General features: G+C 33.1%; 1 protein-coding gene across 3 annotated transcripts in view; it reads left to right on the forward strand.

The window, feature by feature from the left end:
* LOC135194853 (serine/arginine repetitive matrix protein 1-like) overlaps positions 1-25000 on the forward strand; it is a 76069-nt gene that overhangs the window by 4857 nt on the left and 46212 nt on the right. For 2 of the 3 annotated variants that reach the window (XM_064221037.1, XM_064221038.1), the window contains exon 1: positions 16000-16164. The exons of the other annotated variant lie outside the window; for it this stretch is intronic. In XM_064221037.1, the coding sequence (XP_064077107.1) occupies positions 16112-16164 (53 nt within the window). In that variant the 5' untranslated portion in view covers positions 16000-16111. Of the gene's footprint in view, positions 1-15999; positions 16165-25000 lie in introns of those variants that run through there. 3 annotated transcript variants of the gene reach the window in all.

Raw genomic sequence — 25000 nt, forward strand, 5'->3', positions numbered from 1 at the left:
TATTATTATTATTATTATTATTATTATTATTATTCTGGTAGCGATAATCATTAGATATAAGCAATCGATTTATATATATATATATATATATATATATATATATATATATATATATATATATATATATATATATATATATGGATATAGGAGAGAGAGAGAGAGAGAGAGAGAGAGAGAGAGAGAGAGAGAGAGAGAGAGAGAGAGAGAGAGATTAAGCACACATTATTAGAAAATGTTAGAATCTGACAATACCAAGTAGCCACCCCCTGGCCCCTACTTTCCACCAAGATAGTACCCCCCCCCCACCCCAAACCCCGTCCATTGAACTACCCCTTACCTTATAAGCAGCCACCTCTCAAATGAAAGAGCCACACCCCCTTTTATCAAAAATAGCTCCCCCTCCAATCACATAGTCCCATGACTTCTACCAAAATATCTCCCTCCACCAAAATTAACCCCCTCACCACCAATAGACACACTCCACCAAAATAGCAACCCACCCCCTCCTTCAATATAGCCCCCTTCACAAAATAACCCCTTTCACAAAATAGCCCCTTCCACATAATAGCCACCTTCCACAAAATAGCCCCCTCCACATAATAGTCCACTCCACAAAACAACCTTCCTCAAAATAGCCCCTTCCCCAAAATAGCCCTAGCCACAAAATAGCCCCTCAACAAAATAGCCCCATCCACAAAATAGTCCCATCCACAAAATAGCCCCATCCACAAAATAACCCACTTCACAAGATAGCCACACCCACCACAAAATTATCCCCCTCCATAAATAGCCCCATCCCCAAAATTGGCCCCCTTCACAAAATAACCCTCCCTCCACAAAATAGTCCCCTCCACAAAATATCGCCTCCACAAAATAAGCCCCCTCCACAAATAAGCTCCCTCCACAAAATGACCACCCTTCCACAAAATAGCCCACTCCACAAAATACCCCTCCACAAAATAACCCCCATTCACAAGATAGCCACACCCTCAACAAAATAGTCCCCTCCATAATATATCCCTTCCACGAAATACCCCCTCCACAAAATAACCCCATCCACAAAATAGCCCCACCCCCACCCCACCAAAATCACCCACCCTATTTCCGTAATAGAAAAACACTTGCAGATAAATGAGTCACAGTCCCTTCTCCTCCTCCTCGTGATATGTAAGCGAAAGAAAGATCGAGAGGAGAATCACGTGACCTCCTGAAACGTAGCTGTTTTATGCTACGGACCACGAATACACGGATATGTATGCGTTCATTACGAAAGTTAGGCTGACGCGAAACTGTCCGTCACGTAAGGGCGCCTTAGCTATGGCCGCGTTCGTGAGTACATTTAGGGAGACGCAAACCCGTCGGTCACGTCAGGATGTTTCAGCTATGGCCGCGTCCACGAGAATTTTTATAGTAACGCAAAACAATCAGTCATGTAAGGATGTCTGGGGCTCAGGTATGGTCGCGTTCACGAGAATTTTTATGCTAACGCAAAGCAGTCGCAAGTGAGAGATGTCAAAGAACGAACGTCAAAGGGAAATAGGGAGTTATTAACGCGTTTAGTTAAGCATTTACGACAACGAAAAACAGCCACCTGGAGTATAACGTTAGGAACGCAACGTAAATCGGACTTGACCTACTGATGTAGACACGTTCTCAAATAGCGTGTATGATATATAGTATATATATATATATATATATATATATATATATATATATATATATATATATATATATATATATATATATATATATATAAGAAAAAATATCGTATATTTAAAAAGAAAAAAAACACAGCTTTTTGAAAACATGTTAAATTTACCAGTCCATAGGACCAGTTGTACTTAAGTGAATCCTAAAAAAAAAAAAAAAAAAAAAAAAAAAAAAAAAAAAAAAATAGATAAAAAGGAAACCAGTCATCCTACGAAACTTCATAAAAGGAAACCCCACTTCAATTTCCGCATGACGTCACCAAGCAATTGCAGGCGACTCCCGAATTTCCGCGTGAGGAATTTTCTCACTGCGGAACGCTGAACAAAAAAAAAAAATAAAACTGATACCGACATCAGTGACGCCATGACATTAGTGCATTGTGAATGAGAGTCATTATCCATTATTGTATTGAATGAATGGAGTAACTGTGTACACAGAGAGAGAGAGAGAGAGAGACAGACAGACAGACAGAGAGACAGAGAGAGAGAGAGAGTTGCTAAGTTATACTCATTATAAATCATTTGAGAAATGTAATGAATTTAAATAAACTCTTATTTATGAGTGTAAATGCACCATAATTGTGTATGTGTGTCTATGTGTGTGTGAGAGAGAGAGAGAGAGAGAGAGAGAGAGAGAGAGAGAGAGAGAGATAATTGCTAAATTCTACTCAGAACAGAGAGTGTGAGAACTAGAGTGAATTTCAAACATAATGCAATCAGATGACCTCATAATTGTGTGTGTGTGTGTGTGTGTGTGTGTGTGTGTGTGTGTTCGAGAGAGAAAGAGAGAGAGAGATGAGAGAGAGAGAGAGAGAGGCAATTAACCTAATGACTAATACACAAAAGATTCACCAGGTAGTCCCTGGAACTGATACTCCATAATAATAATAATAATAATAATAATAATAATAATAATAATAATAATAATAATGATAAAGGAAAAATTTAAATTCAGCGTTAAAAAATTTACATCTCTGGTCATCTACGTGGTTATCTTCTCTCTCTCTCTCTTCTCTCTCTCTCTCTCTCTCTCTCTCTCTTTCTTGCCGTTAACAATAGGTAATTACTTAATCGCTGGTCCTAAGACCCGTAAAATTGCTGTGTTACCCGGATACATACGTACAAAGTTTTTGGTGTCAACCAATTTATCTGGGACCGCGATCATTAAATACAATGCATATCTTCTTCTGTATGTTATGAATACACACATACACACACATGCATATACATATTCATATATATATATTATATATATATATATATATATATATTATATATATATATATATATATATATATATATATACATTTAGCCTACATCTAACAATTTCTCAGGCAACTACCCTCTCTCTCCTCTCTCTCTCTCTCTCTCTCTCTCCTCTCTCTCTCTCTCTCTCCTAGGATTTTGTTTAATCCTAAGGTCTTTCAATACTAAAATCCCTGACTTGCACCTCTGCATAAACTTTAAATATATAAATACACTAATGTCTGGACCCTAAGAAAATGAATATTCAAATAATTATCGTATACGAAGCAACCATTTACAGGAACCTGGAATTTCTAAAATTAAATTATATATATTTTAATGCATTTTTTTTTGCCTTGATATTCACCTTACACACACGCGTCAGCTTCAACCTCCGTCTCCTCCATTTTGCCCTTAATCAACGTGTTTTGCCGAACAGCCGGTCCAGTGTTTACTTCCGGTAAGCCGAGGTGGGTTCATCCCATCTCCAAACATTGGTGAAGCTCTTAATGGAAGTGGATACTGTACTTTCCTTAATGGGGGACAATTTTTTTTTGTATGGGTAGGGGGTGGACAAACTCTGCTTGTGATGTTCGCTGGAAAGAGTAAAAAAAAAAATGGGTAAAATATCCACTATATATATCATACTTACATCACGCAATGAAAGCGAATTATCGTAGGCCTACTCTGCGGTGTTTTTTGCAGACGTGTCCACTGAAGAGATACAAAATATATTCTTTTCCAACTTTCGTGATACGAAAATCACGAGGTGGTTGCACAAGGGAAGGTTTCGTTGCGCAATCACGCTACCCGTGATTCCTTTTATTGTTTTTTTGTGTTTTTCTCAATATTTATTTATATTTACGTCGATATTTCTTGCGTGTAACCTTCGGTCTGTGTGATACTGCGAAGACTAGGTAAATTTTTGTTATGTATGAATGATGTATATATATTTATATATATATATATATATATATATATATATATATAATGAGTGTATGAATATATATATACATATATATATATATATATATATATATATATATATATATATATATATATATATATATATATACCTAAATATCAGAGAGACACACACAGAGATAGGAGTAAACCAAGGAATAATACGTATGTGATTAAAATAAATGATAAAATTAGAGTTAAAAGTAATAAGTAATTATTTGTCACACAAACCAAGTTAAAATTACTTTATGCCAAACAGATCACATTTATAAAATAATCTACAACTTCTGAGTTGTGGTCTACAACCTGCCGAGATTATCCTATGGTCACTCTTCTATGGCAGAGTCACGTGACCCTGCTGTAGATCATGTGACCCTGCTGTAGGTCACGTGACGGGTCAAATGCCGCATTCGACTTAACGTGGAAGTTGTGAAGGCAGCTTCTCTTGGTGTCAGTTCGTGTTTTTTTTTTTTTTTTTTTTTTTTTTTTTTTTTGAGAGAGAGAGAGAGAGAGAGAGAGAGAGAGAGAGAGGAAGAGAGAGAGAGAGAGAGACTGAGAGGTAGGCATATAGACATACAAAATATATATATATATATATATATATATATATATATATATATATATATATGTGGATGTGTGTGTGTGTGTGTGTGTGTGTGTGTGTTGTGTGTGTGTGTGTGTGTGTGCATTTTACCCTTTTTTATCAGCAAATCAAAATTCGTTCAAACCAGCAAAATTCTTTTTAAGTCCAACACAAGAATGACGTGACCAATATGAACCAAAAATATTCAACCCAAAACGAAGCTTTGCCCTTTCCCCGCCATCTTTACCTTCATTCAATTCAACAATATCAAAAATTCAGGAAATTGACCCTAATTCGTAAACAAGGCCTAGACACCAAGTCTCCCCTTTTGTGCAATGTCTGGAAGCTGATCGAAAATATATTATAACAATATTATTCGAACTTGCTGTTTCATCTGCTGGAATATGATTTAAAACGTATAAATATTTGAGTTATTTATATTTTATTTCTTCAGATGTTTTGTTTGCTAGTTTCTATCTTGTGGTGATTTGATTAAATGAACATATTATTATTATTATTATTATCATCATTATTATTATTATTATTATTATTATTTCTATATTTGAATCATTATTTTACAAGGATCTTGGTTGCCAGTTTCTGTTTAGTAATGACTTAATTAAATGAACATATGATTTTAAATATTATTATTATTATTATTATTATTATTATTATTATTATTATTATTATTATTATATTATTATTATTATTATTATTTTAGTGTCTACACTGATGAGGAACACCGTTCAGGTGTTCGAAAGTCTTTGTTGTTTTTTTACATAGAAATATATACTTAATATATAATTGTGGATTTTTTAACAATATGTTTTTCACGAGACTGTTGAATTCCTTAACATTATTATTATCTTTATTATGGAACAAGGCTACAGGATCCACTGGATTGGAATTCACGGTATAATTTAAAACTATATCATTGCGTCAATCTTATTCATTAAAAATTTCCTACAACGTAGTAATACAGAACTGAAATTGATATTTATTCGTCCAAGTTTCTCACAACAAACATCTAAACGTAAGAACAGTCTCAAACGTTGCAACATAAGACGTCATAGTTCACCTTCAGATTGTAATACAACTATTCGTTAATGTTTTCTCATAAAAGCCTAAACCTCAGACGTTCACGAAGCAATATTCTAATTTTAATTCAGGTTCAGATCAACTCAGGACCTTCCACGTAGACAGTACGTTAGACGTCAAAACACGAACGTCGTCAAGGAGATGAATTTAGTTTATGTACAAAAAATTAGTTAATTTTCCGGGTGTGGTTTCTCACTGACATGCTCATTTGCCAAGTTGATATAAGTTTCATGACCAAGGCTGAGTTTTGACTTGTCAGAAATAAACAGTGCATGTTATTGTAGTAATATATATATAGATATATATATATATATATATATTATATATATATATATATATATATATATATACTATATATATATATATATATATATATTATATATATATATATATATATATATTACTACATAACATGCACTGTTTATTTCTGACAAGTCAAAACTCAGCCTTGGTCATGAAACTTATATCAACTTGGCAAATGAGCATGTCAGTGAGAAACCACTGACATATATGACTTACTGTCATATATGACAGTAACCCAACATATAATTTTAGAGTTCAAATAGAATTTTGATTTCTAATTAATGAAAATTGATAGAGTATATTTTTTTGACGATCATAAAAATTTTATATATCTACTCCGACCTTGAAACACTAAAGTTTCCATTTCTTTATTAGATAACTCCTGTCATATAAAAAAAGAGAGGCTATTTCAGTCGCTTATTGTGTGGACGTCAAGATATAAAAGATGGGAAGAAATATATATATAAAAGATCTCCTTTGTTACATTTGACACAGAACTTATGAAGGAGATTTCTTATATATTCTCTTCGTATAAATATAATTTTTTTTATCTGGTTCTCTCTCATTGGTTTGGTCGTGTATAGTATATATATATATATATATATATATAATATATATATATAATATATATATATATAGTATATAATATATATATATATATATATATATATATATATAATATATATATATATATATATAGGTATACTATATATATATATCTATATATATATACATATACACACCAAACAAAGAGAGAGAACCAGATAAAAAAATTATATTTATACGAAGAGAATATATAAGAAATCTCCTTCATAAGTTCTGTGTCAAATGTAACAAAGGAGATCTTTTTATATATATATTTCTTCCATCTTTTTATATCTTGACGTCCCACACAATAAGCGACTGAAATAACTCTCTTTTTTATTATGACAGGAGTTATCTAATAAAGAAATGGAATAACTTTAGTGTTTCAAGGTCGGAGTAGATATAAAATTTTTATGATCGTCAAAAAAATATACTCTATCAATTTTCATTAATTAGAAATCAAAAAAATTCTATTTGAACTCTAAAATTATATGTTGGGTTACTGTCATATAAGAGTAAACAGTCACTATATAATATTAACCATCCAATATTATCTTTAAAAAAACAAGATAATTTTATAAAGTAACATTTGATTTTATCATTGAAGACGTTGGAATAAATCTATCTCTTTGGTAACTACTGAAAATTCCATAAATTCACATTTGATTTTACTTTCAAGATATTGCGTAAATACATCTCTTTAATACCTACTAAAATATCTTTAAGTAATGCATTTGAAAAACTAGAATGATAAACGGTCTTAGGTTAAATTTTTAACATTGAGAAACGTAACTTAACCTAACCTAACCGAACCTACTTATCCTTGATGAGACCTGCTTAAGGACCTGTTTTTGTAAGACAAAACGGAGACTTACGCGGGAGAATAACGCAAGACAATTAATTTTAATTTTAGAGAGAGAGAGAGAGAGAAGAGAGAGAGAGAGAGAGAGGGGGGGGGTAGCAGCAATATATGTGAACTATCAAAGTCAGTCAGTGGTACTACACCTTTTTGCAGCTGGAGAGAGAGAGAGAGAGAGAGAGAGAGAGGAGAGAGAGAGAGATAGAGAGATAAGAGAGAGAGAGTAGGTAAAAAATATGTGAACCATCTAAGTCAGTCAATGGTACTACACCTTTTTGGCAGCTGGAGAGAGAGAGAGAGAGAAAGAGAGAGAGAGAGAGAGAGATAATTTTGTCATTGAACAAGTTCATTGCACATCACTCTTACTAACTTTACCTGCGTGTCTCTGCATTTATTTTCTTCAGTTTTCTTTTCCTCCAAACGATAGATTCGGCCATTTGGGGCCATTTAAAATCCACGGTACCCGTCACGCAAATTGATAATTGTTCATTCTCTGTCTCCAACATCACTCACAGTTCACTCAGTTCATCATGGACTGTGAATTGCAGTTCGACAGTTGCTTGTTGTTGGTTTATGTCTGCGTTCGTGCATATGAGTCTAGCTAATTCTGGCTAATTTCCCAGTAGTGCGTGTTGTCCATTCATACAGGTGATTCATTCCTAAGTTAATTCCCAGTTGTTGTTCCTGTAACGGGGATGAGTTTGGAGACGATTATTATTATTATTATTATTATTATTATTATTATTTTTTTTTTTTTTTTTTTTTTTTTTTTTTTTTTTTTGTTTTTTTTTTTTTTTTTTTGCTCTATCACAGTCCTCCAATTCGACTGGGTGGTATTTATAAGTGTGGGGTTCCGGGTTGCATCCTGCCTCCTTAGGAAGTCCCCATCACTTTTCTTACTATGTGTGCCGTTTCTAGGATCACACTCTTCTGCATGAGACCTGGAGCTACTTCAGCCTCTAGTTTTTTTCTAGATTCCTTTTCAGGGATCTTGGGATCGTGCCTAGTGCTCCTATGATTATGGGTACGATTCCACTGGCATATCCCATATCCTTCTTATTTCTATTTTCAGATCTTGATACTTATCAATTTTTTCCCTCTCTTTCTCTTCAACTCTGGTGTCCCCATGGTATGCGACATCAATGAGTGATACTTTCTTCTTGACTTTGTCAGTCAACGTCACGTCTGGTCTATTTGCACGTATCACCCTATCCGTTCTGATACCATAGTCCCAGAGGATCTTTGCCTGATCGTTTTCTATCACTCCCTCAGGTTGGTGCTCGTACCACTTATTCTGCAAGGTAATTGCAACAGTTATCGTAATTAGGATTAACTACCAATACGTATATTAAAAAAATTCCAGTTTTCATACTCTGTTTTGCTAATGTAGGGGGATTATTATACAAAATCATAAGACAAAATAAGTCGTGCCATTTGCTTAGTGTAAATTACTTAACAAAACTCCTTCAAAAGGAATTGACATGCTTACAGTAATTAGTAAAATAATAGCAGAAACAAATAACGATTTAACACAGACGAAAAACAAAGACTACCAATCCCTGTCACGACCTGAAACGGTTTGGAAATAAAAATGCATCTAAAGCTAGTCTAAAATATTTGTGATTTTATGTCCAAGACAACGTCGTGGGGGGGATTCTCTCCTTTAAGCCCTGTTTTAGACTTCCTCGCATGTCTGAATCGTAGACCACTATTCTTATTATTATCATTATTATTATTATTATTATTATTATTATTATTATTATTATTATTATTATTCAGAAGGTGAACCCTATTCATATGGAACAGGCCCACCAAAGGGACCACTGACTTGAGATTCAAGTCCAAAGAATGTTTATTATTATTATTATTATTTATTATTTATTATTATTATTATTATTAATTATTATTAATTATTATTATTATTATTAATAGTATTGATTATTATTATTATTATTATTATTATATTATTATTATTATTCAGAAGGTGAATCCTATTGACTTGAATTCAGCATCCAAAGAATGGTATTATTATTATTATTATTATTATTATTATTATTATTATTATTATTATTATTATTATTATTATTATTATTATTATTATTATTATTCAGAAGACTAACTTGAAATTCCAGCTTCCAAAGTATATTATGGTGTTCATTTGAGAGAAATACAGAAAAATAGACCACTTACTAGAAAAAGAGAAATAAAGAAATTACCAGGTTAATTAATCAATAAATACATAAAATTTAAGTAAATTATCAATGCACGGTCTTCAGCATTACAAATTCAGTATCGTTGAAAATTGCAACAGTTATCGTAATTAGATAACTACCAATACGTATATTAAAAAATTCCAGTTTCATACTCTGTTGCTAATGTAGGGGATTATTATACAAAATCATAAGACAAAATAAGTTCGTGCCATTTGCTTAGTGTAAATTACTTAACAAACTCCTTCAAAAGGAATTGACATTACTTACAGTAATTAGTAAAAATAATAGCAGAAATCAAACTAACGATTTAACACAGAACGAAAACAAAGACTACAATCCCTGTCACGACCTGAAACGGTTTTGGAAATAAAATGCATCTAAAGCTAGTCCTAAAATATTTGTGATTTTATGTCCAAGACACGTCGTGGATTCTCTCCTTTAAAGCCCTTTTAGACTTCCTCGCATGTCTGAATCGTAGACCACTATTCTTATTATTATCATTATTATTATTATTATTATTATTATTATTATTATTATTATTATTATTATTATTATTCAGAAGGTGAACCCTATTCATATGGAACAGGCCACCAAAGGGACCACTGACTTGAGATTCAAGTCAAAGATATTTTTTTTTTTTGGTTTTTATTGTTTTTTCTTATTGTTATTATATTATTATTATTAGTTATTATTATTATTATTATTATTATTATTGATTATTAGTTATTATTAATATTATTATTATTATTATTATTATTATTATTATTATTATTATTATTATTTTATTATTATTATTATTATTCAGAAGTGAATCCTATTGACTTGAAATTCAAGCATCCAAAGAATGGTAATTATTATTATTATTATTATTATTATTATTATTATTATTATTATTATTTATTATTATTATTATTATTCAGAAGACTAACTTGAAATTCCAGCTTCCAAAGTAATATTATGGTGTTCATTTGAGAGAAATACAGAAAAAATAGACCACTTACTAGAAAAAGAGAATAAAGAAATTACCATGGTTAATTAATCAATAAATACATAAAATTTAAGTAAATTATCAATGCACGGTTCTTCAGCATTACAAAATTCAGTATCGTTGAAATTGCAACAGTTTATTTCGTAATTAGGATTAACTACCAATACGTATATTAAAAAATTCCAGTTTCATACTCTGTTGCTAATGTAGGGGATTATTATATACAAAATCATAAGACAAATAAGTCGTGCCATTTGCTTAGTGTAAATTACTTAACAAAACCCTTCCTTCAAAAGGAATTGACATACTTACAGTAATTAGTAAAATAATAGCAGAAACAAATAACGATTTAACACAGAACGAAAAACAAAGACTACAATCCCTGTCACGACCTGAAACGGTTTGGAAATAAAATGCGACTAAAAGTCTAGTCCTAAAATATTTGTGATTTTATGTCCAAGAACCGTCGTTGGATTCTCTCCTTTAAGCCCTTTTAGACTTCCTCGCATGTCTGAATCGTAGACCACTATTCTTATTATTATCATTATTATTATTATTATTATTATTATTATTATTATTATTAGTCTATTATTATTATTATTATTCAGAGGGGTGGAACCCTATTCATATGGAACAGGTCCCACCAAAGGGACCACTGACTTGAGATTCAAGTCCCAAAGAATGTTTATTATTATTATTATTATTATTATTATTATTATTATATTATTATTATTATTATTATTAATTATATTATTATTATTATTATTATTATTATTATTATTATTATTATTATTATTATTATTATTATTATTATTATTATTCAGAAGGTGAATCCTATTGACTTGAAATTCAAGCATCCAAAGAATGGTATTATTATTATTATTATTATTATTATTATTATTATTATTATTATTATTATTATTATTATTATTATTATTATTATTATTATTCGAAGAACTACTAACTTGAAATTCCAGCTTCCAAAGTATATTATGGTGTTCATTTGAAGAGAAATACAGAAAAATAGACCACTACTCCAGAAAAAGAGAATAAAGAAATTACCAGTTAATTAATCAATAAATACATAAAAATTTAAGTAAATTATCAATGCACGGTCTTCAGCATTACAAAATTCAGTATCGTTTGAAAATTGCAACAGTTATCGTAATTAGGATTAACTACCAATACGTATATTAAAAAATTCCAGTTTCATACTCTGTTGCTAATGTAGGGGATTATTATACAAAAATCATAAGACAAAATAAGTCGTGCCATTTGCTTAGTGTAAATTACTTAACAAAACTCCTTCAAAAGGAATTGACATACTTACAGTAATTAGTAAAATAATAGCAGAAACAAATAACGATTAACACAGAACGAAAAACAAAGACTACAATCCCTGTCACGACCTGAAACGGTTGGAAAATAAAATGCGACTAAAGCTAGTCCTAAAATATTTGTGATTTTATGTCCCAAGACACGTCGTGGATTCTCTCCTTTAAGCCTTTTAGACTTCCTCGCATGTCTGAATCGTAGACCACTATTCTTATTATTATCATTATTATTATTATTATTATATTATTATTATTATTATTATTATTATTATTATTATTAATTCAGAAGGTGAACCCTATTCATATGGAACAGGCCCACCAAAGGGACCACTGACTTGAGATTCAAGTCCCAAAGAATGTTTATTATTATTATTATTATTATTATTATTATTATTATTATTATTATTATTATTATTATTATTATTATTAGTTATTTCAGAAGGTGAATCCTATGACTTGAAATTCAAGCATCCAAAGAATGGTATTATTATTATTATTATTATTATTATTATTATTATTATTATTATTATTATTATTATTATTATTAATTATTATTATTATTATTCAGAAGACTAACTTGAAATTCCAGCTTCCAAAGTATATTATGGTGTTTCATTTGAGAGAAATACAGAAAAAATAGACCACTTACTAGAAAAAGAGAATAAAGAAATTACCAGGTTAATTAATCAATAAATACATAAAAATTTAAGTAAATTATCAATGCACGGTCTTCAGCATTACAAAATTCAGTATCGTTGAAAATTGCAACAGTTATCGTAATTAGGATTAACTACCAATACGTATATTAAAAAAATTCCAGTTTCATACTCTGTTTTTGCTAATGTATGGGGATTATTATACAAAATCATAAGACAAAATAAGTCGTGCCATTTGCTTAGTGTAAATTAACTTTTAACAAACTCCTTCAAAAGGAATTGACATACTTACAGTAATTAGTAAAATAATAGCAGAAACAAATAACGATTTAACACAGAACGAAAACACAGACTACAATCCCTGTCACGACCTGAAACGGTTTTGGAAATAAATGCATCTAAAGCTAGTCCTAAAATATTTGTGATTTTATGTCAAGACACGTCGTGGATTCTCTCCTTTAAGCCCTTTTAGACTTCCTCGCATGTCTGAATCGTAGACCACTATTCTTGAAAAGTCTATTTTTTCAAGGGGGGAGGGGGGTTGGTAGAGGGAGGGAGGGGTTGTGGGCTATAGCATGTCATTACATTAGGGGGGGATCTTCCGAACCTCTCGAGTTTTTGGGATGGAGGTAGCATTCTTGACATTGCGCGAGGAGTTGGTGCTGGCTATTATTATTATTATTATTATTATTATTATTATTATTATTATTATTATTATTATTATTCAGAAGATAAACCGTATTCATATGCACTTAGTACTAACGTTTCTTACTTCGTCTGAGGTATCATAATGGAAGAAAAGAGAAAGAAATAGCCATGATTTGAATCTGACTAGGCCTAGTGAAAGCACGCCACCGCTAAGCCATTTCTAAAACACCTTCCCAAACGAACCTGAGACTTCAAATTCAAAGGAGAATTCGCGCATAAAAGTATAGATATATAACAAAAAAACATCTGTCAAAAAACATTAAAGAGGAAAGTGCTTTTTTTGTGTTATATTGTGCAATCTCCTGTCAACGGCACACAAGGCGCAACTTGACAGAACTGTGGGTTTACGCATCAGGCTTATCCTTCCGTCCAGTGTGACATCCTGACATCGTGAGGATTATGCCCAGTGACTTGCACAAAGACGATGTTATTTGGGGATTCCAGTTGGCAAAATTGTCAACAAGTCACGAGGAAGATTTAGCACGAGTTATTTGCGACGTCAGTTGACAAAAACTCTGCATATCATTAGGCCTATGAATGGCATACATAGTAAAGCGCAAACTTCGCATTCAACTATCACTCATTAGCCCTATAAATAACATGCATAGGAAGACCCCAGACTTGACAATGTAGACTAAGGGGATTACTCTTTGGAAAATTTATTTCCTTGCCGATAAAAATTGTTTTAAATAGATTATACATATTTGTAACAAGTCCCAAATCAGCCATTATGTTTTGTCCACATAGGCCTAGTTCATCTTCGTTTTCTATATCGCTCTTTGCTAATTGGTTGATATGTAAGTATGCGCACTGAGGACTCCTTTAAAAATCTGATATTGCATGAATAAATACAACTGTAATTTATGTTTATTTCGAGAGTTTCGATAGAAAAGGTACCTTGATCCTAGAATGAGCAGAGAGAGAGAGAGAGAGAGAGAGAAGAGAGATGTCTTCACGAAGCACATGGTCTCTCTCACCTTACGTAAGTCTAATCCGGTGTCCCGTCCCGTAAAGTTTAATCCGGTTTATACGAACCAAAAATCATTCCATTACGGACACGCATCGAATGTGAATGGACTCTCTCTCTCTCCTCGGTCTCTTCTCTTCGCTCTCTCTCTCTCTCTCTCTCTCTCTCTCTAAATTCGTTAGCTATTCCCTGATCTCAGAACGCAATTTTTGAATTGTGTTTTGCATCATGTGATTAACCGGGGGTTTTCGTAGCGGGTTTTCTGTGGCGATAGCTTTCGTCCCGCCCGTTGCCAAAAATGTCTCGTCTTCGTTCGATTCCTCAGCGCCAGACGTTTGCAACCGTTTGACCGAGTCTTATGCATGATTCATGTTGTCCGAGGGGAGAGAGAGAGAGAGAGAGAGAGAGAGAGAGAGAGAGAGAGAGAAGAGAGAAGGGGGGGCCGAGGGTAAGAAGGGCTGTCCGACACAAGAAGAAGTCATGCAAACTTCCGAAAAACAGCGTCGACTCGCGTTTCATCTCTCACGCATCCGTCTCGAATTCGAGCGCCGTTTCGTCGAAAAATGACGTCACGCGTCGAATGCAGCCGTCGTATGGGACGTCCCACGACGGCATTCGAGCATTCGAACAATCAACCTACTGAAACATAGCTAAAAAAGTAGGAAACCTAAGCCGGTAAAACAGGGATTCAGACGACGTATTGATCAACTGCGCCTGCCCTCCCTCGCTTAAGCTAAAACCACATCAACATCTCTCTCATTGGTTCCTTATAAAGACTCTCCACAGGAGAACCGCGCTGTGGTTTTTTTTTTCTCAGTGTTTGTTGAATGAGACTCCGTTCGCGGAGCAGACCTTTGTTTGAAAGGAAAAACACCTGTGAGAAAAAGGCCGCTGTTTTTTTTTGCGAATACGAAACCGGCTAAACAAAAGTGATTGGAATTCTGAGTCTAGACCGATTGTTGATTATCTAACGAGTCTCGCAAACGTATACGAACTTCCGTGACTCGATCCAGTGGAAAGCGATTAAAAGAGGAATAATTATATTCTCTCGTCTATAACGCAGTGTAAAAAAAAGATAAAGAGAAAGATAAGATTCATCTCGTCATTTCAAATCGCTAGAACAGGAAAGGGATTAAGTATCAGGAACAGTCATGTGTTTATGTGTTTATCTATGACCGAGATCTCCTTGGAGTGCATTTCATTCCCTGACCGTCGCTCGGTGCCTGGTATAAAATACAACTAAATCTTTTTAATCTTTAACAAAAAGATCAGTGTGAGTAATGCGCGTTTAACAGATAACCTAAAACCCCATCTCTTGACGTATGATTCATCACTTGGAAGAATTTATTTAAGAGATTGTTTCTCATTTTGCGAAACATGAGTCTAGAGACGCAGGCGTTTTGTTTCAACACGGCAGCGAAGTCCTTGCAACGTAAGCCTAGTTAATTTCATCTTGAGTTTTCTGGTAATATTTATTAACAGACGCCAAGAAAAATGTAGTTACACTGCACAGTAAAGTGCAAAGTGTTGATAGACGACTGAATTATTATAAAAGAAACCCGTAGATAGCCACAAAGTCAAATTAAAACCCCACATAAAAAACGGGGGTGTTTGTTTTTTGGTCTAAACAGTAGAAGTAAAACCGTATCTGTGACACACCCAAACTTTACCACGAAAACAAACCCTATTTAAAACCACTTTCTTGTAACCGAATGATATCCATAGGTGTCCAGATAGTATAGATAAAGTAGATAAGTAGAAAATAAAGAGGAAATAGGAGAAATAAGGAGAAATCGAGTCCTGAAATGTGATCTCTCGTAAGAGAGATAGAGTCCAGAAGACTCACGCGACCTAGTCTTCTTCTTCATCTTCTTCTTCCTCCTCCAAATGATTATCCAATATGGCGCAAGATAGGGAGGTCCTACTGAAGAGACTCACGGGGCTTTTGAAAAGGTGAGAGAGAGAGAGAGAGAGAGAGAGAGAGAGAGAAAGAGAGAGAGAGAGTAGTTAGTGCTTGAAGAGATGATACTGGTAACGGAAAGGTTACACAAATAAATGGCACTAAAATCCACAAAAGTATTAGACTAAGGTTCTGAAAAGGAGAGAGAGAGAGAGAGAGAGAGAGAGAGAGATTGAGAGAGAGAGAGAGAGAGAGCAGCTACATTTTGACCGAACAAAAAAAGAACTATGATAAGTTAAGTTAGGAGGATTAAAAAAATACAGTAACTGCAAGGCCTGACAAAAACCTCAGAGAGAGAGGTAGAGAGAGAGAGAGAGAGAGCGAGAGAGGGTGGATCATTAAGACAAAAGTAGTTGATCAAAGTTATATATAGACTATTAAGCTTCTGCTTCTACACACGAGATCAGCTCAAAGCTCCTTTGATGATCACGTGTGATCAAATTGGACGAGGATCTGTAATGATCATCATCCCTAGTTCGTGATTGTGGGTGAAGCTGCGGATCCCCACCCCGCACCCCTTATTTTAAATCCTAGGTGGATGGCTCTATTGCCTTTTAATTCTCTTCTTATTTATGCTGTTCAACTCCTTGAACTGTATATTGATTTGGTAACAAACTTTTTATTTCAGAAAGGGGTTGTTTTTTTAATGTATAGAAAAATACCAGAAAGTAAAAGATTGGACAGAAGATATACCTTCGCTGTCTCTCTCTCTCTCTCTCTCTTCTCTCTCTCTCTCTCTGTCCTCCTGTCTCTCTCTCTCTCTCTGTCTCTCTTTCTCTCTCTCAACAAACTAAAAACAAAAAGGTTAGATCTGATTTGCATATAATATTGCGAAAGCATGATTTTCCGTCGATAATTTCTCTCTCTCTCTCTCTCTCTCATCTCTCTCCTCTCTCTCTCTCTCTCTCTCTCTCTCTCTTCTGTGATATAATTCCCAAGAAGGTAAGAGATGTTGTTCTCTCTCTCCTCTCTCTCTCTCCTCTCTCTCTCTCTCTCTCTCTCTCTCTCTCCTTCTGGATTACATTTCCAAGAAAAGAAACGAAAAAACTGTGACCACAGAATGATAGAAAAAAAACTTCATTCCACATTTGTAATCTCGAGTAATCATGATAATCTTTCTTCTGTTTCGTTCTTCTTTTTCTTCTTCTTCTTCTTCTTTGTTTTATTTCTTTTTGGCAAGTTGGATTTTGGACCCAATTGGAAAACGAACTGCAATTTTTTTTCTTATGTTGCAGGAATGTGTTTTTGCTTATTTCCTCTGGAGCCTGTTTTTTGTATAATAACTTTATTATTATTATTATTATTATTATTATTATTATTATTATTATTATTATTATTAGCAAACAGGTATACAGAAATTTGTATTAAAATTCGTAAGATAACTAAGTCTACGGGCATAACCAACCCCGCTTGAGGAAATCCTTTTTTTCTGCCCCACCCCCGCCCCTTTTCTGGAGGGGCCAGGGGAGGTAGGTATGAAACCCCATTATAAACCATCTTATGTGTCCCCACTATAACCCTGCCAAGTTTCATGCCCATCGGACCAGCCGTTTGCCCGTGATTGAATGACAGACGGACGGACAGACATTATCCGTTATATTGAAAGATTATTATCAGTTATTATTATTATTACATCCACACACACACACACACACATATATATTATATATATACACACATATATATCAACCCCTTCCGCGCAGGGCACGAAAGTGCAGGGCGTCGCAATCATTAATTGGTCAGCCTTACCCACGTAACAAGTAAAAAATCTCGGATAATCTCGTAGCCACCAGAGATGATGATCATCTACAGACGTGAATCAGGAAATGACAAAGTCTAATCACGTAAGTCAGGCTTAAGCCTTTGTCAGAGAGGCTTAGAGGGGAAGTCAAGCTGACTAGATTTTGTTTGCGGATGAGAATAATAATAATAATAATAATAATAATAATAATAATAATAATAATAATTTATAAAGCAATGATATTCATGCACAAATTGATCTAACTTCATGAATTTTTATCTTTGATATTTAACTGTACACTCACAAAGAGGAGAGAGAGAGAGCGAGAGAGGAGAGAGAGAGAGAAAGAGAGAGACAGTGATCTAAAGTGATTTAAAATTGTATCTCTCTTTTTGCCGAACAATTCTAGGGTGACCTTGTACTATCTCTCTTTCTCTCTCTCTCTCTCTCTCTCTCTCTCTCTCTCTCTCTTTCTTTTGTGAGTGTACACACACACCACACACACACACACACACACACACACACACACACACAAATATATATATATATATATATATATATTATATTATATGTGTGTGTGTGTGTGTTGTGTGTGTGTGTTTGTGTGTGTGTGTGCGTGCGTAAACGTCGCGGTCCTAATATGGGCGTTACTTAACAACAAACCTTTAGCAATGAGTAATACAAAAAAAATACAAAAAATTATTCACCAGTCATTTGCGTTAGTCCAAATCATTTTGTGCTCAACTGAAATACAACCCAATTATATCCAGCAACTCCAGTCTGTAGGAGAGAGAGAGAGAGGAGAGAGAGAGAGAGAGAGAGTAGAGAGAGAGAGATAGAATTCATAAACTTGAGTCATCATCAGGTCTCTGTTAAAAAATGTAAGAAATCGTATCATTATTACAAAGGTGAAACCATGATTAGGCTGTTCGCTCTCTCTCTCTCTCTCTCTCTCTCTCTCTCTCTCTCTCTCTCTCTCTCTCTTTTAATAAAATCCAGCTTCCCCTTTTAGATTAGCTCAGGCGACATGCTATGGTCGGCTGAGCCCAGACCCTCTCTCTCTCTCTCTCGTCTCTCTCTCTCTCTCTCTCTCTACTGATAATGTTTGTAAAGCAGGTTATAAAATCCAACTTCAATAATAATATACTGATTCTCATCTCTCGCTCTCTCTCTCTCTCTCTCTCCTCTCTCTCTCTCTCGGTTTCTACCGATAATGTTTGTACAGCATTAATAAAATCACTTTAATAATAATTAATAATAATAATAATAATAACTAATAATAATAATAACTAATAATAATAATAATAACTAATAATAATAATAATAATAATCTAACATTCTTGGATGGCCCCAAAAAATATTATATCAGAAAATTCCTGTGTTTTTCGCAGTTTTCGAAAAAATGAACCCAGACACATATCCAGAAAACAGTAGGGTTATGATACGGGGCGAGGGAAGTATAATAATAAATTAGGAGAGAGGGTGAGAAAACGTGATAAAGAAGGGGTTGTTGAAGGAAGGTGGAGATTCTAGTCATTTTGCTTTTGAATTGCAAAAGTTGCATGGAAAGAATCCAGGTGATTCAGAGTACACCTGATAATAATAATAATAATAATAATAATAATAATCAATAATAATAATAATAATAATAATAATAATAATAAAATAATAATAATAATAATATGCCAGAAATATTTATGTCCAAGGGAACTAACAATATATATGGTAACCTGTATATGCAGGGAGAGAGAGAGAGAGAGAGAGAGAGAGAGAGAGAGAGAGAGAACTACATTTTAGACATTCACTCAAAAAAAATTAGTGTGGTGTAAAATAATAGAGAGAGAGAGAGCAGAGAGAGAGAGAGAGAGAGAGAGAGAGATGAGATAGAGAGAGGGAGAGGGATACATTTCAAACATTTTTTCACAAAAATCAAAAAATTATTATTGTGTAAAATAATTAGAGAGAGAGAGAGAGAGAGAGAGGGAGAGTGAGAGAGAGAAGAGAGAGAGGCATGCATGAGTGCGCCTATTTCAATTATATATGCGCAGATGACGTGTGTGTGTGTATATTTGTGTACATTTTTCTGTGAATATTTCTTCAGTGTATTTCTGACTCTATGTGAGTGTATTTTTGTAGGTTTGTGTGTTAGTGTTTACTTAGTGTACTCTTATGGGGTGTATATTTGTGTTAGTGTTAATTCATTGTATTGTTTACACAATTAGTGTATATAATTGTGAATATTTTTTGTGTTTAACATTTGTTTGTGTTTATGTGTTCAATGAACTTTACACACAATGCGAGTGTATTTACTTATGTATATTTTTGAGTCTCTATTCAGTGTAGTCTTCACTCATTGTGTATGTATTGTGATCATGTGTATTTGTGTCAATTCAGCACTTTGTACTTAATGTGTGTATGTATATTCGATGTATAAATTGTCTGTTTGTGTGGTCTCTACAATGGCGTAATCAACAAACAGTTTTAGCTGTAAGCGTATAGAAGACAATCTGTGTATTATTTGTGTATAATTATAGTATATATATATATATATATATATATATATATATATATATATATACATATATATATATATATATATATATATATATATATATATATATATATATATATATATATATATATATATATATATATATATATTTAAATATCTATATATATATATATATATATATATATATATATATATATATATATATATATATATATAGTATATATATATATATACTATATATATATATATATCTGTACACGTGTCTAAACAATGACGTAATCAACAAACACGTCCACGTATAGCTGTAAGCGTATGCAAGACAATCTGTGTGTATATTTGTGTATAATTTTAACACACGTTTACTTGGAGGTGTATACAAGACAATGACGTAATCAGCAAGCAGGTTTAGTTTGTAAGCGTATATCAAATGTTCACTACCGGAATGTGGTATCTGGCTCTTACATATGATAGCCTAACCTTGAATGATGTAGTTACGCATGAATTTTTCATTTGTCCTCCCCACCTATTGCGTTCAAGTGCGTCAATACGACGCCAGTTCCTTCACGGAGTTGTATATACTACGCCCTCTCAATCAATGGCGCTGGCTAGGTCTTCATGAATTTGTCAAGGAGGTGATTACGTTACGTCTTGTATAGTAAAAGTAAAAGTAGTAGATATTATTGTGGGTTTCACTGAGCTTACTTTTTACTTGTTACTTATTACTTTTGTTCTGTTTTGTTTGGGAGAATTGATCGTTTACTTGACAAATCGATAATATATTTTAAATTATGAATTAAAAGATCGGTTTACTTTTTGCATTCTAATAAATAAAATCATATATATATATATATATATATATATATATATATATATATATATATAATATATATATATATATATATATATATATATACATATACATATACTAAATAAAAAAATAAATGAAAATATAGTCTCACTATATTTATAAATGAAAAATATTAAAGAATTTACATTCGTATACCACAATATCAATAATTTCTTAAGAAAATTTAAATATAATCTGGAAAAAAAACTATTTATATTCTTATACCATATGAAAATAATCATAATAATTTTCAAACATATTCCGATTAAAAATCATTGATCTATTTACAGTTACAAACCAACAATATGAACATTTCCTTACAAAAATGTAAATACATTCTTAACTGAAAACTTGAAATGAAATACATTTCGCATTCATGCGACCTCGACTAAGGATATTGATGATTCAAAGACATTTTTGTTTACAAGACATACCTGGACACCCTATCCCAGATTCAGTTAAGGTTCTAAAAAACATAGGACTCAATATCTTCGTAGTGTGATACTGGGAGTTCAGTACACGCTCTGTGCACGCTAGTTGGAAGGCTATTGGCCTTAATTGCAAAAAAAAGGCAAAATAGCCCAGCTGAACGAGTGACAAATCGTACAAACAGCATTATTTAGGAATCAGATCTAGTTTTGTGCCGATAGGTTTTTATTCACGGAAAGCATGCAATAGTTACAGAATGAATTTTAAATATCATTTGCTACACAAACGCAAACATGGAGGCAATCCAGCATACTTTACTATTTCATAGATTACCTAATTTTAGACAGAATCATATGCGTGCTAACTCGTATGTGTGAGTACTGTAGATATAAGTACACGCACAAATATAAATATATATATATATATATATATATATATATATATATTATATATATATATATTCTATATACTACTTGTAAAAATGTTCTGTTACAACAGAATTAAATCTAATAAAAGGAGCCCATGAAAACGCCAAAATGTAGAGAAAACAAATACTATATTTCAGAGACTGCTGCTTCTCTCTTCAGAGAGAGACAGCAGTCTTCTGAAATATATTATTTTCTCTCCTATTTTTGGATTTTGACGTTTTTATGGGCTCCTTTTATTGGAATTATATCTATATATATATATATATATATATCTATATATTAGTATATATATTATATATATATATATATATATTATATATATATATATAATTCCAAGTTTTTGTATAAATGGTAATCATGGCCTTACAATATTTAAGTTGTTCATTTCTTCTCATAATGGAACAAGCAACCATGTAATTTACTCCAAGGCAACTTTAAAAATAAACTTAAGACGACACCTTGCACAACCCGGTCAGCCACACGACACCACTTTTCATCGAATCCGTTTTTTTCACTGTCAATAACTCTCCTCGCTACTCGCACCATTCTCGACGGAACATACCAATAAGCCAATAATCTTATCGCCTCGAAGATTGCCATGATTGGGAATTTTTTCTATATTCTGTTTTTTTTTTTTTTTTTTTTTTTCTCTGTATCGAGAATCTTCGTCATCTAAAGAAAACAAGTCGTTCATTTTCATAGCGTTAATCAATAAGAACCCCAAGGCTGCAGGTTTGCAGTGTCAAGGTCGAATATGCGTCCCATATTTTTCCTATATTTTGTCTTTTTCCTTTTTTTATTTTTTTTTTACTGTCTAGCAAGAAAGAGTTTATACTTTATTACACACACACGTGTATATATATATATATATATATATATATATATATATATATATATATATATATCTAGTATATATATAATATATATATTAATATTTACACAATCAATCCTTTTTTTATAATGGAAGGGAATATAGTATAAAGTAATTAAAAGAATATGCACAACAAAACGATTTTTTTTTTTTTTTTAGTATGGACTTATGTTCCATGTTGATGTTTTTTTCATATACACGTAAGAACTCTTTAAACATGTAGGAGGATAAAATATTAAAATATCTTTATTTTTTAACCATTAGAATAACTCCTTTCAATAGCTTACTTAGAATAGTAAGATAATTTGTCAAAATAGAATTCTTAACCAGTAATTGTTTCAATTAGCTTCTTATGAAATTAAAAGGTTTGAGAAGAAAAGCTTTTAGAAACGTTTTTTTGGGGTTCGGGCTAAAAGTCTTCAGAAACGTTTAGGGTTGTTGAAAAGTCTTTTTAGAAACTTTTTTGGGCTGAAAGTGTTCATTTTTTGAAATGTTTAGCTGAAAGTCTTCAGAAACGTTTAGGGTTAAAAGTCTTTTGAGAAACGTTTTGGGGCTGAAAGTCTTCAGAAAACGTTTAAGCTGAAAGTCTTCAGAAACTTTGGTTTGGGCTGGAAAGTCTTCAGAAACGTTTTGGCCTAAAGAAAAAGTCTCAGAAACGTCAGAGCTGAAAGTCTTCAGAAACGTTTTGGAAACTTGAGTTTTTCTCCAAAGAAACCGTGTTGGCTGAAAGTCTTCAGAAACGTTTTGGGCTGAAAAGTCTTCAGAACAAACGTTGGGCTGAAAATCTTCAGAAACCTTTGGACTGAAAGTCCTCAGAAACGTTTAGCGCTGAAAGCCTTTTAGAAACGTTTGGGCTATAAGTCTACAAGAAAACATGGTTTGGAAAGTCTTCAGAAACGTTTTGGTTTGAAAGTCTTCAGAAACGTTTAGGCTGAAAGTCTTCAGAAAACGTCTGGACTGAAAGTCCTTCAAGACTTCACAAACGTTTGAATGAAAGTCTTCAAAGAACTTCACCAAACGTTGGATTTGAAAAAGTCTTCAAGACTTCACAAACGCTTGGATTGAAAGTCTTCAAGACTTCACAAACGTCTTGGATTGAAAGTCTTCAAGACTTCACAAACGTCTGGATTGAAGTCTTCAAGACTTCACAAACGTTTATTGGAAAGTTCTTCAAACTTCCAAACGTTTGGATTGAAAAGTCCTCAAGACTTCACAAACGTTTGGACTGAAAAGTCTCAAGACTTCACAAGCGTATGGATTGAAAGGTTCTTCAAGACGTCACAAACGTTTGGATTGAAAGCCTCTTCAAGTCTTACACAAACGTTTGGACTGAAAGTCGTCAGCAACAACCAACTAACTCCTACGACATCTTCCCAAGAACCACAATAGAGAAGTGATTATTCCTCACAGAAGGACGGTCAGACGTTGGGGAGAGCTAGTAGCTGGCTAGTGACCCCTATCCCCTTTCCCTCCTCCCCCCCACCCCCCGCCCCCTACCACTCCCCCTACCACCTCCCACTCCCTCCCGAAAATGAATCAGAGCCTGGTATTGCGTGACCTAATCCCGCAGTGAGGAACGCAGGACACGACAGGGGTCAGTCGTCTCCTCTGCAGGAAGTAGATTCCGTTTGTACGAAGGTTTCAGAGGAGATAAGTTTGCTTGAATTAGATAGATAGAGATAGATAGATAGATATCTAGATAGACAGATAGATAGATAGGTTAATGAAAAGATCACCAGAATGTAACTAATTTGCTACCACAGACGTAAGTTCTGATAGATAGATAAACAGATAGATAAATAGGATAAGAGACAGACCAGACTTTAACTGACTTATGCTACCACGACGTGAGTAAGTTTCTGATAGATAGATAGATAGATAGATAAATAGACAGATAGTTAAGGAAAAGATCACCAGGCTGTAATTGACTTGCTACCACAGACGTGAGTTCTGATAGATAGATAGATAGAGAATAGATAGATAGACAGCTAGATAGATAGA

Source organism: Macrobrachium nipponense, chromosome 15 (genome assembly GCF_015104395.2).
Source record: "Macrobrachium nipponense isolate FS-2020 chromosome 15, ASM1510439v2, whole genome shotgun sequence".
NCBI lineage: Eukaryota > Metazoa > Arthropoda > Malacostraca > Decapoda > Palaemonidae > Macrobrachium > Macrobrachium nipponense.